The following is a 17,637-nucleotide window of genomic DNA, read 5'->3' as shown; positions in this document are numbered from 1 at the left end:
ATATTTTACTGCATGAGATCGTGTTAAGTTTCGTGTGCTGTATCAATACGTGAAATATTACAATAAAACAGCCTCTTTCTTTAATTTACGTACGATTCCCTGTCAAGTTAGTTTCAAGAAATGTTCACTATACTTCATCGGAAAGTGTTGAGTATTTTTGCTAGAAAACTCTTCAGTGCAATGGGTCAAGCACGCGATCGAAAATATCGTGAGTTGCCCTCGTTTCAGTGCGTTCAATATTCTACGATATTTTTGTTAAATATAAACTAAGATTTTTAAAAATGAAAATTTAGCATGACAAAGAAAAAGAGACATTTTTTATAACTTAAATTTTACGTCGTTGGATGTATGAATGTGTAAAAGATGTTTAGCCTTTCAACCATGGAATTACAGTTGATTTTATCGCCTGGTTGCATGCGTTTCAACTGCGCCCGCTGCATCCTGCGATTGCTGGTTGGTGCACCTACCTCCTTTCACTGATACCGGCGTGAATGATTCAGACCATCGCGTGCATGGAATAAAGAATTTATTGTAACGTTACCATAGACTGGGAAATGTACAAGTTTCAAGACAACGTTTAAGTAGTCTACAATCTTGGCCTTTCGAGCGCGTAAAACGCGATTCATCTTTGGTACTGAACGTATCGTATAATGGAATGATGTCTGTTGAACTGTAACGGGGCTGCAAAGTTTTCCGGGATATATTTCGATGGGTGCCGATCGATCGTGTTCAACCAATTCCAACAGGGAAGAATAATTAACTCGTCAACTGCATCCTAAGAGACTTTTTCTTATTCACGTTTATCATCAGATAAATCGCTACAATTCCATGTTCGTGGCCAAAGAATCTAACACTACAACTACCAGATGGATCAAAATGGCCCATTCCTGACTTGTTCTGTCACGATCACCGAAAAGATGCGGATATCCGAGAAATAATTCAAGAAGCTGACTCGGTAACTGAACTAAGATACAATTCAATCGAAATCTTGATGAATGTTTATAGATCTCTACAAAGGAATTTGCAGAAGTCAGTTCAAAGGTAGTTCTAGCGTTGAAAGGCCAACCGATTACTTTGGCTCAGCGGATTCGACGGCGGAACGTATATAAAGAGGTCTCTTTTTTTCCTTTTGATCGATCGATCGTGGCCAAGGTTTCCTTGAAAGTTATTACTTTGTTCTTCTCTTTTTGCTCGTGGTCGTGCGCCGCACGAAACGTCTGATTGTCTTTACAGCGGAACAACAACAAGTGCGCGGATAGCCTCGCTCGAGTGAAACGGAGAAACGAAAGCGGATGATAAAACCAGCCGACTACGAAATGACCACGCGAACGCTTGAACATTGTTGAAAAGCTTTATTGAACCGAAGTTGCGCGGTTACCGAGGAAATTTCAACGCACCGAGACGTCTGTACATAGGAACTGTGTAAAACGAAAAACAAGCGAACAATCGTATACAAAGAGTGAACCGTCGTACATCGTGAGAGATCGCTCTGTTCGAATGACCGATTATAAATGCACAAACACGTTGCAACTGCACCGTTCAATAAAACCTTTGCTTCCTCGTCCTTCTTTTTCCCTTCGTTCGTTTTTCTGTTTTCGTTCGTTGCGTGTTCTTTCTGTTTTGCTTGCTTTTTTCCCCTTCTTTTTCCGTCAACTGTTTTTCCCTCTCTCTCTCTCTCTCTCTCTCTTTTTTTTGGTACAGGCGAGTCTCACGCGCTCAACAACAAATCGAACGAGACACCGTTTAAAAAGCTAAATGCTGAAAAGTCGCATTTCACATATGCGCTCCAATGGCTGGAGAGTCGCGAAATTAACTTAGTGAGCACGAAGGTACATTGTACAAAATATGACTTACAGCTATGTTACAATATAAACATATTTACACGTCGATCAGTCAAATAAATATTTTCTTCCTCTTCCTCTTCCTCCTCTTCTTCTCCTTCTTCTTCTTCTTCTTCTTCTTTTTTAGTCTTTGCGTGTCTAACGATGCTAAGCGATCGAACATCAGCACCCGAAACCGATGAGCTGACGATGGAACAAACGACTCTCCCGTTTACATCGAAATTCCTCGAAACTGTTACTTTTAATCGAAACCCTTTAGTAGTTTCAATATCCTTTAGCTGCGCGTTTGTTCCGCCGGCAGCAGCACCGTTCATCAGCAAAAAGGACCGCGCGAAAGTAAAACCGGACGACCGAAGTCGCACGGTTCAAAGCGAAACTGTTTCTGCTTGCGGTTGTACTCTATCGTACTTCTTCGTAGAAGAGACATCGCGGTAGCTCTAACAGACACTAACGTTTAAATTCGCTTGCGGCTAATGGCGGTTATCCGAAACTCTCCCCTCGCGGATCGTCACGAAGGTGGAATCGCGTTCGCGTAAGCTAGGGGTCTTCCTTCAGCGCATAGTCTTTGGAAAAGGGGTAGTGCTTCCTTGGATATGATTTTCGTCACGAGACTAATCCGTTCGCGAGAACGCTCTATCTTCCATTAAAAACGATAAATTTTGGTCGCGCTTCTCTAATCTGCTACCTTCGTTTCCTCTCCTCCTCCTCCTCGTCCTTTTTTTGTTTCTTTTTTCTGTTTTTTTTTTACGGCGCGCACCCCGACACGCGGGTACGATCATTTCTGTGTCTATCGTTTGTTTCTTTTTTTTCCTCGTTACACGTTATATATCACAGAGTTGAAGAATTTCTTACGTCGCGGCGAAATCTTTGTTCCTTTTGAAAATAAATCGTTGTTCGCGCTTTGTCGTATCTCGTTTAAAAAATCCACTTACGATTAATATCTCGTCGACGATCGCTGCGATAGCGTTTACACACGTCGCGTCCGAGCGTTACCGGTGTTGTATCTCTGGGTTAAGTCATGGGTGATGCTCTACAAAAAATATTAGGATTTTTAAGTGACTACTATTTACAGTGGTAGATACAGGTTGTCCCGAAACAACGGGCCGCGAAACCGAGTGCTCCCCTACCGTACGTGCTCGTCCCGTACACCGTTCCGTGTACGCCGCGAATCGCACGACTCCCGTGCGCTCCGAGAGGAGCGCCCCTCGCCGAAAGGTCGTCCGAAACCTCGATCATTGTACTATAACACACCTTTCCTTTCCGTTATCCCGCCTTAAAATAAACATCGAATCGGAACCATCGTTCGAACCTGTCCCTTCTTTCGCGCCCTCGACAAGCGGAGCTACCGACAGACTAGATTATTCGAGATTCGAGTGGATCCGACGCGTCTACTTTTTCACGCCGCCCGCCTCCTTTCCCATTGTCTTTTTGTGCAACCCGCTGGTCACCGTCCTCGCCGCGTTCGCGTTCTTGTTGGCCTCGAACTTCTGCTGAAGGGACGCCACGTTCGACTTGCCGGTCGCCGCCCGTTGCACCGGGTTCACCTTGGCGTCCCCGGTTTTAGCCTCTGTCTTCGGGGCGAGTTTCGTCTGCGCGATCTTCGCCGGCTCCTTCGCCGGCAGCGGTTTGCTGGCGTTGCCGACGGTCCCACTCGTCGGTGACTTCTTCCTATCCGCTAACGTAGCTGCCGTCTTCGACGCGACGTTCAACGGCTTCAACGGCGTAGACGGGCTCTTGACGGTCTGCGTCCTCGGCGGCGCGGCGGCTGTCTTCTGCACGGCCTTCGGCTGGAAGCTGAACTTGCCGCTGTTCGCGAGAACGTCCGGCGACTTTGTACTGATTTGATTGGAATTCGAACAGCTCGACACTAGATCCGGACTGTTGAACTTTCCAGCGTTATCCTTAGGGCTACAAGGCACAGTTTTCAAAGATAATCTATTTACGGTCGCTGAAGTGTCCTGTTTGTCCCCAGCGCCGGGTTGCTGGGCAGTAGCTGTGGCGCCCGGGTTGCTCGAGCCTTGCCTAGACCCTTTCAAGCTGCCGTCGGAATGCTGCTTCGATCTCAACGCGTTCTCCAGACCCTGCCTGACGCCGGCCTCCTTCGAGCTCTTCGCGATGTTCGGCGGCGTCTTCGTTCGGCCCAGGACTGGCTTCGGGTCTTTACCGTCCACCTTGTCTTCTTCCGTCTTCGGATTGGTGGCACGCTGGATGGGTCGAGTCTTCAAGCCAGTCTTACAAGAGTCCGCGTCGCTGGCAGGCTTCATTCCCAGCTCCTTCGATATATCATCGTTCAGATTGGGATTCGACGAGTTCAGGGATGCTAGTTTACCTTTGTCGATCTGCCTAGCGGTCTCCGTCCTCTCCGGCGCTTGCCGTGGCACGTTCAGCACCGACGGGTTCAGGTAGCCGGAACTGGTCGTCGAGCTGGACGAGTTGAACTTCCCGGACGCGGAGTTCGAGTAGATGCTGCCCGGCGACTTGTAGTGCGTCGAGTTCACGTACGCGCCTAGCGAGCTGTTCGATCCTAGGTCCTCGACGTTCTTGCCTGCTTCTTCGCTCTCGTTCACTGGTTTGCGGGACAGCGTCGCCGTGGAGTAGATGGAGTCGAAGTTCCTGTTCGAGATCTCCAGCACGATCTCCGACAGCAGACCCATCGTCTCCATGCCGGGGTTCCCGGCGTTCTCCACCGGTTTTGGCAGTTTATATTCGTTATCTATCTGCTTGTCCTCCGGCTGGTTCTTCCTCTTCTCCGGAATAGCCTCCTCTATCACCGCGTAGATGTTGTCGCTGGTCGGTGACTCCTCGGTGATCTTCGTCAGGGACTCGGGGACAAGGTTCATGCAGTCGTCGTAAGCGTTGTCGATCACCTTCGGCGCGCTCTTCACCTGGGGCGTCTGGTAGCCTGGCAGTCCCGGGATCTTCCCAGATTCGTTGATCTTCTCCGCTGCGCTAGTAGCGGTGGGAGGTCCCGGCGGTGGAGCGGTGGGCCTGGTGCTCGCTGGAATACTAGTGGGCCTCTTCACAGGTGTCGTCTGACGCATAGACCCGAACGTCTGGATGTTTGGTCTAGGCGTGATCTTGCTGTCCCTCATAGACTGAGCTCGTAGCACCACGTTCTTCTTCTCCGTGTCTCCTGCGGTGATCACCGGTATCGCTGGAGTAGGGATCTCTATCTCCTTCTGGGGAATGGGGTTGGAGATCTCCAAATTCCTCAAGATCTCCTTGTCGATCACTTTGTTGGCTTTAAGGTGCTGCGACCTGGGTAAAGAGTTAGTGTTCTTCTCGTCCTTCTGGGACACCTGTAGCCCCCCTGACTTCATGATCCCGGAGCTGGGTCGCAGTATAGAGGCTAGCCTGTTCAGAGTGCCGCCTTTGTCAGGCCTCTTCTCCGGCTCTGGGACTAGCACGTTGGTCAACGGTGTGCTGTTGGGTCTTTGGGGTCGTTGAAGCTCCGCTGTGACTGGCGGTGCTGGGGCTGGTCTAGTTGGCGCGTCCATGGCAGGTCTGACAGGTGGTTTCGGCGCTACCAATTCTACAGAGGTGCATGTGGTGGCGGCTAGAACCGGGCTGCTGATCAACGGACGCGCCGTGCATCCGGGATTCAACGGTGGCAGAGTCGGAGCTGTGGAGGATTCGTTGTTGAAGCTGGACGTAGTGTTCAGCAGCGAGTTTCGCGGTGGATTGTTCTTCGGTAGGGTCCTGATGTTGGTCTTGATCGCCACGGTGGGGATCGTTGGCGGCGGTGGAGCCGGCTTGGTCGGCTCGTTGCCCTTCGACTGGCTCTTGATCGGCGTGATCGAGAACCCTTTGAACTGGCCGAACAGATTATTGTTGTAACGCTCGTCGGTCTCCGGTTTCGGCAATAAACTCGCGCACGCCGGGTCCTGACTCAGGCTAGAATCGATCGTTTCGATGTTACGGGGCAAGGGACTCGGACGGTCGATCGTTTTGATGGACAGCCCATTGTGGCCGCGATCGCTCCTGAAAATTTCAAGCACAAGTGTAAGCCGGGGGGAATTCGGGAGGTGTTCAAGCAATCAAACGCGAGCTGCACCGCGGACATCGTCGCCGGTTTCGTCGCCGGTTTCCCACCGAGATCGTTCCACGGGCAGGACGACGGTGCGCACTCTACGGCGCAGCATGCATTCAGGTTCTCGCCGCGTGCATCATACACACTCACGTGCAGGCGATAAAAGCGTCTCTCTCTCTTTTACCGGTGAGACGACTCGCGGAACGCATGCGAACACACGCGATAGATCGTTGCGGGGAGATGTTAGTAAAAGATTAAAGTGTTAGTAGCAAGCTCTTTGGAAGAAGGTAGTATCCTCTGTTTCACCCTCCGTGCCATTCGTTTTCCTTGATCAGAGAAGAAAATTCGGTACACTAGTTCGTGTGAAACACTACCGTTTATTGAGTAATTATTGTACAATCGCATTCCCGTCAGTGGTACAGCTGACCGACGTGAGACGTTTGTTCTCCTTAGTCTTTTTGTTTTGTCAAGAAGAAAAGATCGTTATTAATCAGAATATTACTTAAAAGTGACCGTTAATACTGTGACTCACCGACCCGACTTGAAGGGGACGTTCAGTAAACTTGAAAATGCGAAAGCGGTCGAGAAAACAGATTCACACATGCTCATGCTCGGCGTCGCAAGTTCTAGGCATGCTCTACGTCCACGGTATCGCCGATTTAAATTAACGCTAAAAGATCGTGTGACACACACCGTTCGACCGCACCTCGAGTCTCTTTTCGAGCTGCGTCGAACGGGCGATTAAAATCTCCTTCCTGTTTCCACTCAGGCGGAGAATAATTCTTTCATTGTTCATTCGTTTGCTAGTATTTCTCTCTAGGTGCATACTCTCGTATATGTATATATATATAAAATATTTCTTAGAATCGTATCTCGTGCATAATATCGTTACTTGAGCATGAAGTGATACACACGACGAAACGAATAAATAAACTATACACGCGCGCGCGACTCTTCTTTTAACATCTACGTAGAAAATAGTAAGTACAAAGTTATACACGCCTTCGCGTTCCGATACCTGCGAGAGCGTAGTCGTGCGTCGGGAGGGTTAAAAACGTTACGACGAAGACTACGCCTCGGGACGCGCACGCTTAAACGTTAAGTAACGCACGCGGTTCCGTGTCACTTTCCAACGAGAAAGTCCTGCGCCGTGGTATACGCTACTTCGGCCGTTTTACAACTTAAAAAATCACAGTGCATCGTTCCGACGTACTCTAACATCATTTGGCAACGACAAGGATTAGTCGGGGATCGATTAGCGCCGCCACCGTCGTTATTGTCAACCTTCTTCGTCGTAATGCTGAGGTCATAGTCTAGACGAGCCCTGTTCGAGGCGATCGCTATGACCTCCGCACTAAAAGGGGACTGTTTTAAGGCTGGGTTACCTGTGACAGTGATGTTAGGGATTACTAATGATCAGACTGCGGATCTTTATGCAAACTCCGATATTTAAGAACGTAACTTAAAAAATAGAATTTGATATTTCGTATCTTTCGTTTTACCGTATACCTCTAGTTGCAACGATGCACTCTCAAATTTCTGGTAAACGCATAAAAATCCGTGGTCCACTAATGATTCGTGAATGAAAAAGAATGTGTCGGGACTGGGGCAGGAATGCTTCAGATCTTTGGCTTGAGACTCTGCGCCGGAGCCGGCGGGGGCGGTGGCTTTTTGTTGTAGAAAGGAGCAGGTGTCTTGAGGTACGGTCTCTCAGCAGGTATCAAGGGCTCGCCCGTCGACGGCGTGACGCCGGAAGGACCGCCGGGGCTCTCGTTCAAATGCTCGAACTTGACCTCGGTTTTCAGCGTGAGCCCCTTCACGTTCTTCGAGGGTTTCTTCTGCATCTGCTGGATGCGTTCCGATATTTTCGCGCCTAACTCCGCTCGTAGGGAGTTCTTTCTCGGTCGGGACTCTACAGACGAAGAGGCTGCCGCGACGGTGGCGGACCTGTCGGACTCATAGTCGTCCGACTTTCTGTTCCCAGACGAGTTCTGGGCGGCGTCGATGCTCGCGAGCAGCATCGACTTTCTGTACTCGATGCTGTTGCTGCAATTGATCGCGTCCGGGTTAGTGGTCGAGATCAGGTCGGTCTTAGTGATCTGAAGCTTCTCTTTCGGCGGCAGATTATCGCTGATCGTGAACACGCGGTCCGCGTTTCGCGAGCTGCCGCCCTGCCGCGGCGAGAAAAATATCACCACCCTCTCGTAAAAGTTTTTACCGATCGTGTGGGTCGAGGGGCCGTCGCGCGACGACGAAAAGCCATGCGGTTGTCGCTTGCGTTTCTCTTTAACGCGATCGAAACTAGATACGTACGTCGACATCATTCCCTTCTTCCAGTGCTGGCCGGGGTTTCTCACGTACCACACGCCGAACATGGATAGCGCGACCATCGGTACGATCCCCAGAAAGATAATGTACAGGGCCATTATGAAGTCGTTCCTAGCTGTAACAGGTAGCGCGGATAGATCGACAGATAAGACCAGTTCTCGGTGGACGAACACAGAATGATCGCGATAAGATTGAACGAAATCGATTCACCATTAGGATCCTCAGCCGGACCGCTGTCTTCTGAACCGCCTACGCCTGGCTGCGTGCAATCCGGCGGTCGGAAGCCGCGATTGCAATGACAGTGACCCAGACTGTTGCACACCCCGTTGCCACCGCATTCGTTGGGGCACGCGTTGCCGCTGGACACGGACGCGCGCAGGTCTGCTACTGACATACACTTCTGGTTCACACACATCTGCAGTATTTAGAAAGTTCAAGGATTTAGTCGTAAGATCCATTACATCAATGTCTACCGAGGAACATAACAAATCCCACACGTTACCTTGCCAGACGCGCACTTAGCTCCGTCAGGAGCTAAGCCAGGATCCACCTGGTTCAAGCCCATGTCCACGATCGCCGATCGACACGGTATTATCTTGCCACCGTTGTTAATGAACGAGTGACTCAGAATAGCTACAGACTCCATGCCGAACTCCAGCCTTTCGTTCAAATGTTTGCAGTGAAGCATTCCGCAGAGGAGATTTCTGAAACGCCCAAAGTTACTCGTTACGATCTAACTCTTTTCTGTTAGACAGGCTGCAAAAAGAGTACATACTCGTCGGTGCACTTGACATAGCTGGACTCTATTCTGTTGTACCCGCAGTTGCCGTGCTTGGTACCCTTGTTGTTCATGTCGTAGCACTGGTCATCCGACGAGATGCCAGTAGGACCCCACAGCAGTTTGCACTGGTCGTTGTGCGTCCTGCAGGTCCCTTGGTAGCAGAAAGCCTTGCCCATGTTGCAGGACTCTCCGTCCATCTTGAACACGTCTGCGGGACAGTACTCGCTCTGTCCGGTGCAGTACTCCGGCAAGTCGCACTCGTGCTCGGCGCTCCTGCACTCGGTGCCAGCAGTCTTCGGCTTGCAGGTCTTCAAGTCGCAGCACTCTCCGGTGGCGCAGCTCGCGTTGCTGTGCAGCATGCAGGTGGTCACGTTGCAGCAGGGGTTGTCGCAGTTCTCCTTCAAGCCGCAGTCGCACTGTTCGCCGGGCTCGACGAACCCGTTCCCGCAGATCGGGCTGTCAAACAGCTTCTGCGGCTTGTTCCTCAGACAGTAGTCCATACCGTGCTCGAACGCCAGAGCCAGATGCTCCAGGGAGCAGGTCGACCAGTGCGTCGGCCCCGATGAGCCGCTCGACGATGCCATGATGCATCTATAATCACGTGCGGTGTTATTACGCGCCGGCGAATCACGATAATCGGGATCGCCACCGTGCCCCGTCGCGCGCGCAGATTGACGGATCTATTTTGCAGAGGAGCGTGGGACTGAGGCACGACATCGGAGAGTCGGTGACCGGTTCGATAGGCGAATCGAGCATTGGATTGAAGACATCGGAAACGCAGAATTCTCAAGGTGGTCTTCGAGGATTTTTAGGGAAAGGAGTGGAACGGAGACTCGACTCCAAAGCTAGCACTTGAACCGGCTTTCGAATTTCTTTATAGATACCATAAATCTATTAGGATGTCAATCTGTATATTAGTTCAGGCGTTACCGAATCAGCTTCTTTAATCATTTCGAACTGTAGATTAAGATTAGAATCACTGAAAATCTGGAATGACTCGATTCGACTCATCTGGCGGTTCTGATGTTAGGATGATACGCGGCGGGAGCAAGGATACTTTGACCTACTTTTCCTCGGGGCACTCGCAGTCAGCCGAGTCGTGCTCCATCCCGAAATTGTGACCCATTTCGTGGGCCACGGTCGCGGCTACTAATCCCACGACGTTCGAGTGATCCATGGAGACACCGCCGGAGAATTCGTACGTGCAGATCGGCCCCTTCAGCGCTTTCCCGACCACGCCTCCTTCGAACGTGATTCGTCTACAAGTTTTCAGAGGCGAGGGTTTCAGTTTTGCTCCTTTTCCGAACTTTCTTTCCTCGCGGATCTTGGAAACTTACGTCAACAGCTGCGCGTTATCGTTCGGTATGTCCTGGACCAGCTTCTCCCTTCTGTACCGGAGGAAATTTGTGAGGGTGGTGTCTCCATTCGAAGAGATGGTTATCTCGTCCGTGTCCGACCAGACTTGCACGCCAACCAGAGCGATGAATATGTTCAGCGGCATGTACAGCTGCAATGGGACAGACACATTTCGTTCATCGTTCCTCAAGACGTATCCGATCGAGCCGGCGATGGCAATTGCTACTAACCGCGTTCACTATGTTAGCGATGTCTTTGCAGTGTTGGTACACCTTGTCCAAGTTCTCGTCCAAGGCTACGTACTCTTTCTTGTCGATCACTAGGACCAGCTCCACGTACCGGGAACGTTTGTTCGCGTTGTAAGGCCCGCGGATCACTTCAGCCGCCCTTTTGTGCTGCAAGAAAAATCCCGTTTCCATGATTCGAGAGGAGATACACGGTCGGTAGTCTAGGATTCGGACGAAGATAGGTGGATAGCTGGAAAGGATTTGGAAGAAGATAGGTAGGCCAGAAGATTCGAAAGATATAAGATTCAAAGGAAGATAAGTAGGTACCTATAAGATTGTCCAGAAGTCTTCAAAACTGGACAAACGTTAGTATTGCAAACGAAAGACCATTATAGCTAATCGAGCATCCAAAAGTCTTCCGCTAAGAAGTCAAAAGCGACCGGTGGCAACTTACCCTGGTAGCTCTGCTGACAGTCACAGGGTGGTGAAGAGTATGGTGCGGCGTTCCCTCGTAACCTGCGCGGAACAAAAAAGGGGCAAGATCATCGGTCGAGTTCTCGGTAAAGTCGAGGACAAAGAAGCAGGGGGAGCCGATGGAGTCTCGCTCCCACATTCGTTAAGACCGTTAAGGAGAGACCAGTTCCCGCGCGGGACAGGTCTTCCAGGTCTCCAGGAAAGGAGTGCGCGCCGAAACGGGCAAAAGTGCAACGCGGCTCTAGCAGCGAAGCTGATTCTTCTATTCGCGCTTTCCTATCTCGCCTTGAAGAACGAGTCCTTCGCTCGAGGTGGACGGATTATTCAAGGTTCGATCATTTGGGACACGCTACGCCAGCTTCTTAGATCAATCGTCGTAAACGTTACCGCAAGTGTGATTGCCGATGAAGTCGCTGTGCTTGTAGACGTAGTGGTCCGAGTCCAGGGATTCCGTTTCCGGGTGGATGTGGTGCAGATTCTCGCCATCGAAGATGACACCTCGCAGTCCTCTGCAAGTGGACAATGCCACCCAGGAACCGGGAACATCTCGGACGCTGCCCTGGTAGTGGCATAGTTCCTGCGAATTTCAACGGTAACGTTTCTCCTTTAGTCGAACCAAGAATGGAAGAAGCAGACGCGGGCGAGGACAAGCTGGACCGCGAAGGGGAGAGGGTTTCCGAAACCCGAGACCGAATTTTCACCGGCTTATCTCGTTGGTCCGTTACAAATATAGTTGGCCCACATTCTGCCGGTCGTCCTTTCCGTTTTGCTCTTTCGCGCTTGCTAGAAACCCGAAATGGGACGGGAAGAAACCGAGAATGGAACAACGAGCAACCGATTCTTCGACCCTCGATTCGATCCAGGAATCAAGCGACACCCGGGGTTCCGTTACATCGATAATCCCGCGAGGAAAGGACCGGCCGACCGCTTTTGTTACTCGCCACGGTAGCTTTTACCGTGACGGAAACGGCGATCCAGCTCGGACGGGACTTCATTTAGCCCAGGGTTTCTTCTCCAGCGTTTGGAGAGGCCACGGGGAGGGGGAGGAACGGGTCAGGAGAACAAAAGGCAATAATTTCGACCGCGAAAACCCTCGAAGAGCGCTCCGGCGAGCACGATTCGCGGAATTTCTCTCATTTAAACGGCTGAAATTAGCTCGTCCGCTTGTCTTGTTACGGCTGGCGCAAATAATCCGTGACGGAGCGCGGAGAGAGAGAATCCGGGAAATGGGGAGGGCCGCGGACAGCGTGGCTGGACGTGCCAATTCATTTATTCAATTGCGTAAAATGTGGAACCGACGACAACAGAGCGCAACGAACTCCGCTCGGTCGATGAAACACGGCCGAGCCAGCCGCCCGTCGCCGCGATGCTTTATGCGTGTCCATTAACCGTGAATAACGTCCCCGGCGAAAATTTATATCGGGTCTCTTGGAGGAAAAAAAACGACGAGAAGGAAAAATAAAATCGTTTTTCACGGTGATGCGCGAGCGTGCTAACGGGGGGAACGCGATTTTCAGCTAGGAAGACGAACGATCACGGAAAGTCGCTCGGCAACGGGGAGTGACCGGACAAAGGCGATGGTCATCGCGTGCACGATGCTCGCCGGCGTTATTTAAGAGTGATCGATACTCTCGAAACGTCCCTAGCGTCCGTTCGCAGCTCTACACGCTGACTCTTGTCCTGGAAACGCACGGCTGGCCCGTGAGTCACCGTTATCGATTACGGTGCTCTTTGCACCTGTGTACCTTCGACCGATGTTTTCCTGGTTCGAATTGGGAGTCGGACACGGGGACACGGGAACCGAAATCAAACGGGGAAGGGAACGCGTGGAAAGAATGGAATGTTTCCACTCACAACTTTCGAGGGGGTGTGAACTTTGTAGGTGCCTTCGTGCTGATGACGCTGCTGATAGCCGACTGGTACGAGGTCGGTGTTCAACCTCAGGTCTAGGATACGCTTCACACCGTTCAGCTCGAAGCCTACCGTCAACACGTCCGCGTGGTCGATGTCCTGGAAGCAGAAAGTAGTTGTTTAGCTTGTTAATCGATCTGGCAATACAGGTGGTTGCTATTAGTTAAAGAAAGATCCTTAAGGAATCTAACAGTCTCCTATTGCCTAAAACACGAGAAGATCATTAACCTAGCTTCGTTCCCTATCACCCGCAACGCGAAAAGATCATTAGAGAACTTAGCTCGGCTGCCTATTAAGTGAACTCGAGAAGATCACTAAGGAATCTAGCGCAGCCTTCTGTTCTTCGGAACTTGACAAGATCACTAGAGAATCCAGCACGGTGGCCCGTCACCTAGAAAGCGAGCAGATCACTGAAGAATCCGACGCCAGTCTCCTATCGCCAAAAGCAAATCAACTGCCCGATAAAACTGCGAGCCGTCGTTCGAATGCATTATAATCGTTTCGGTGCTCGGCATTATGCACCTGTTGCACGCGCGCGGTCTGCGCGCCCGCCGAGACGAGAGTCCAAGATAGAAGAGGAGACGCTGGGCCAGCACGCGCGAAGAAGGATCGATTCCTCCGGAAAACTCCGGCGCGCCAATTAGTTTCGATTAGCCGGGCTCGGGGAACGCGCACTTTCTCCGTGTTAACGGTTCGACGATAAAAACCTATTATTCCCGGAGCGGGCACGCGAATCGCGGCTTTCTAAAAAGATTTCGAGCCGAGTGCCCGGCCGATCGTGCCTCGACCGCTACCAAATTGGATGAAACGGTGCCCGCTTGCGAAAACAACCGTTCGCAGCCACGCCCCAGTTTCCACGTCGAACCTGCGTGCACGCTGATGGATGGCTAGTAAAGTGAAATATCTTAAAATTCGTAACTAACAACGATTCAAGAAATGTTCATGAAGTCGTGAAAAATATCCGCCTCTGGGGTGAAACAGAGGGTGAAACAAGGGTCGAACTGATTCAATTCTGCCTTGGTACCTGCGTGACTCGGTCGAGGGTCGAACGACCAAAAGTCGACGTATTGTTGCCGACTAACTGATTGTCACTGAAACGCTCTACATAGAGAGACCGGTCATCGAACAACCTACCGACCGAAAAGTCGATCGAGTCCCTCGTTTCAAGGGGCCAGCCGAGTTTTTTCCGTGGACGCGTGCCGGCCACCCAAATGAATTTACGGATCTCGTTTGCGCCCTCCGCCGCTCCACGGACCCGACCAGTCGGTCCGCCCTCGAATTCACCCTATGTTTAATTCATAAGGGACACGTCCCCACGGCCCACTTCCACAGGAAATATCACGGAACCCGTGTACGTGTGTGCACGATCGCCTGTACGTACAATTCCCGGAATACGGCAAAGCTTCTGGCACAACAGCCGGCGAAGGATCCCGACGGAGCGAGGAGGGTCCTCGAGGATTTCATCGACCGACTTAACGGAGTTCGCGACGCCTCCTTAACGCGTCGTTATATTCGGAACTTGGAACACGCGCGACGTCTTCTTCCCTGAATACAAGTCTCCGATTTGAGGTGGGAAACGTGTTTGACACTGCGCTCTTAGCACTGGGACTACCGGATCGCTCGAAATAGCCTATTATCGAATCCTTTACGATCACTAGGGAGGTACAGGTGCTTCTTGAGAAATTATTGAAGAAGTCGATTTAGTAATACCCAAACTGTAATATGAAATAGAAATCTTAATAAGTACACGTTTATAGTTTCTATACAGAGAACTTAAGAAGGCTAGTGCTAAAGTCTGGACTCGTTCCCGTTTTCTTAACGCCGTTTCGTTTGTACGGGGTCCTTCGAGTTGATCGTGGCCTCGTTTTGTCCAGGATAGCTCTAGATTTCAGAATATTTCAAGAAAATTGGCATTGGTCTTCAACTTTCTTGAATATATAGATAAATTAAGTACCACATCAGAGCTAACACGTTAGGGGACAAGTATCTTTCGTTCATTTCTCCGTTTGCTAATGTCGTTAATCAATGATTCTCTGTCACTGATGACTGTAAACCAATTCTCCATTGGTCCATCGATGGAACATCCCCTAATTGCCGTTGATAACGAAAACCTGCGAGTTCGCTTGGCCTAACACTGATCGTAGCCTTAAGAGAGTCCTCATCCACGCTGACAAACAAAAAAACTTTATTCTTCCAGGGTCGCGCGTCTCGTATATTCCACGCACGCGGCGAGGATGCAGTCGGGATCGACGATAGATGGATCCGCGGATAATTCCACCGGCGTGGATTCTATCATCGTCGCGCGACGCGACGGTTAGCGATCCATACCTGGCCGGCAGCCAGCGGCCGGGCAAACGTTTCTCGATATTCCGGTTACCGTTCCGCCGTGACCCGCGCTTATTCCGAGTCGATATCGGGAAAACAAATGTACCGAGGGGTCAGGGTTGGTTTCTCCTCGGCCAGCTCGTCAACCATCCCCCTAGCAACCCCTATCCCGCGCCCCGGGCTAACGAATCGCGGCTGAGGTCCCGGCGAATCGAATTTGAATTTTCATCCCCCGAAAGTTCCTCGCTTTCCCGTCCTGAATCAAGTTACCGATTTACTAAATGAACTTTGTTTGAAGTTCCCTAGAACTGAATTGTCATCTAGCGGGGTCTAGCAGTTTAGTAGTAGACTGTAGACATTTATAGGAAATTTGAAAGCGTAGAGTAGTGATTTTTATAACTTAAACATTATAAAGTTATAAGTTATAATATTTATAACTTAAATTAGAAAAATTATAAAGTTAAATTTGCGTGAAGCAGTCTAGCGATTAATATTTCCCTACACAGACTACAATCCTCGCGAAGCTGTATTCCTTTCACAATTTCCATTTTCCAAGGTTCACCTTCGAACAGAAATAAAATCCATCATGATTTTCAAGGAATATCGAATGAAGGACATTTCCTACGCACAGTCTTCCCTCCTCGAAACGGTTCGAGTTTCCCCTGAAATTCGGTTAGCAGGATCACCGTAATAAAGAGCCTGCAGGGGTGAAAAGGAGGTTCTCCCCTCGAGGAGGGAGGCTGGAGTGATCCTCTATACCCGTGAAAGTCATCCTCGTGTCCCTCCTCCGGTGCGAACGTCATTGTATTCGATTTCCCCGGTTTACTTTCCGCGGAAAACGAGTCACGGAACACGGAAGGGAAACACGACGGCAGCCGGCGAACCCTAATCAAGAAACCCCTGAGCCTCGGCCGATGTTTCACGGATATGAAACCTACTCCTGTGCAACGGCCTCGCGGCGGACTGTTGGCGGAACGGAGAAGCAAACAGGGAAAGAGAAAGAGACGGAAAGCAAGGGGTCAAACGGAAGCCATTGGATGGAATTAAATTGAATCGACGCATCGGTCGCAATAACGGTGCCTGCGAGCGCGAATAGCAACGCCGGCACCTGGTTATTTAAATACGCTAATGACCCGTGAAGCCTCACGGTTTTAATTGCACCCGGTACTCGCTGGATCGGCGGGGTCGCGGAGCGAATCGATTCGCGTTCTCGTCGATCAATCGGTAGAACGACGATCCACGGGCGCGGATTACCGTTATCTGGCTGGATTCACCGGATAATTTTTCATTTCCCGTTTTTCAGCGGTAGCTACAGCGGTCGGTCATCGTTGGTAAATGAATTTTTTATCGAAGTGAATCGTGCCGCGAAAAAAAAATTTCAATTTGATACTGAGTACTTAAGCAATTTAATATTTTACTCCTTTGTGTCTGTGTCCTCGTTGGTTTGTTTAAATAAAGAATTCTTTATAAACGAGACACATTTGTCATTGTGAGACCAGTGCTAATCCTTGACTAGAAGTTCTTTGTAATCTCTTAATGAATGACGGATACACTCGTCACAAAGAAATGGAAGTTTTAAGTGTAGTGAGTATATTACTGATTTAAAGAAAACTAGTTATTTTCTTATAAGTTAATTCAATAAGTTTATTTTGTTTGACGAGTATACTTGTCAACGTTTTAACGACCTTAGCCTTCGGGGATTTTCATGTCGTCCAGGTGCATAAGGTTAAAAAGCAGCACCACAGACAAGTTAAAGGGTTGACAACGTAATTCGCCAATTTTCACAAAGTGAACTTAATCGCTGACCTATGAATAACCGGAATACCGTTGCCATCGTGTCGCCGCGGTCTAAAGAGAGAGATCAAGCAGCTTTCTGCCTCGGCCCCATTGAATCCATCGATTCTCGCGCGCGACGCCACGCCGCAATAATACGGCATTACGCCATAACGGCGGTGAATTTATCGCGTTAATTTCGAAATAAACATCTGGCCGCGAGCGTTCGCGATTACCGCGGCCGATCCATCTGCGGTTAACCGGTTGCGCGAGCGCGCGATGCGGCGCGTCGCGACGTTAACGTTAACGAAAGTAACACGGATTAGCGGTGGCTAATTGTTTAGAGCCATTGGTCGAGCTCGGGTCGGCGATTAATATAAACGCGCCGGAATATTTCCGCCGCGTTTATACACTAATTCTATTCGCAACGGATTGTTTGCACTGTAATTGTAAGCTGAAACTTTCAAAGGGTTTTCATCCCATGGAATTTTAGCTACAATTATCTCCAACATTATAATCACTTCATATCCCAGTAAAATGTTAACCGTTTGCCGTCGGGAGGCCTCCAGTGACCACTAAATTTTATAGCGT

The 17,637-nt window shown here is 50.1% G+C and overlaps 1 protein-coding gene across 3 annotated transcripts in view; it reads right to left on the bottom strand.

Annotated features, from left to right (window-relative positions):
* Positions 1-509: 509 nt before the first annotated feature.
* Positions 510-17,637, bottom strand: part of Meltrin (disintegrin and metalloproteinase domain-containing protein meltrin) — a 56,166-nt gene continuing 39,038 nt past the window's right edge. Inside the window, exons 3-14 of one of the 3 annotated variants that reach the window (XR_004235975.2) lie at positions 12,892-13,047; positions 11,425-11,614; positions 11,018-11,079; positions 10,567-10,731; positions 10,318-10,487; positions 10,048-10,239; positions 8,975-9,571; positions 8,702-8,903; positions 8,410-8,614; positions 8,185-8,314; positions 2,969-5,822; positions 510-2,871 (exon numbers count right to left, since the gene is read on the bottom strand). Coding sequence is in view for 2 of the 3 variants with exons in the window: in XM_031987229.2 (XP_031843089.1) it covers positions 3,230-5,822; positions 8,185-8,314; positions 8,410-8,614; positions 8,702-8,903; positions 8,975-9,571; positions 10,048-10,239; positions 10,318-10,487; positions 10,567-10,731; positions 11,018-11,079; positions 11,425-11,614; positions 12,892-13,047 (4,662 nt within the window). In the remaining variant the exon portion in view is untranslated. Of the gene's footprint in view, positions 5,823-8,184; positions 8,315-8,409; positions 8,615-8,701; positions 8,904-8,974; positions 9,572-10,047; positions 10,240-10,317; positions 10,488-10,566; positions 10,732-11,017; positions 11,080-11,424; positions 11,615-12,891; positions 13,048-17,637 lie in introns of all 3 variants that reach the window. The other 2 variants (XM_031987231.2, XM_031987229.2) reach the window with 2 other exon arrangements.

This window comes from Nomia melanderi, chromosome 13, assembly GCF_051020985.1.
Source record: "Nomia melanderi isolate GNS246 chromosome 13, iyNomMela1, whole genome shotgun sequence".
Lineage (NCBI taxonomy): Eukaryota > Metazoa > Arthropoda > Insecta > Hymenoptera > Halictidae > Nomia > Nomia melanderi.
The sequence above is the reverse complement of the archived record's forward strand: the minus strand, read 5'-3'. Positions and strand labels throughout refer to the sequence as shown.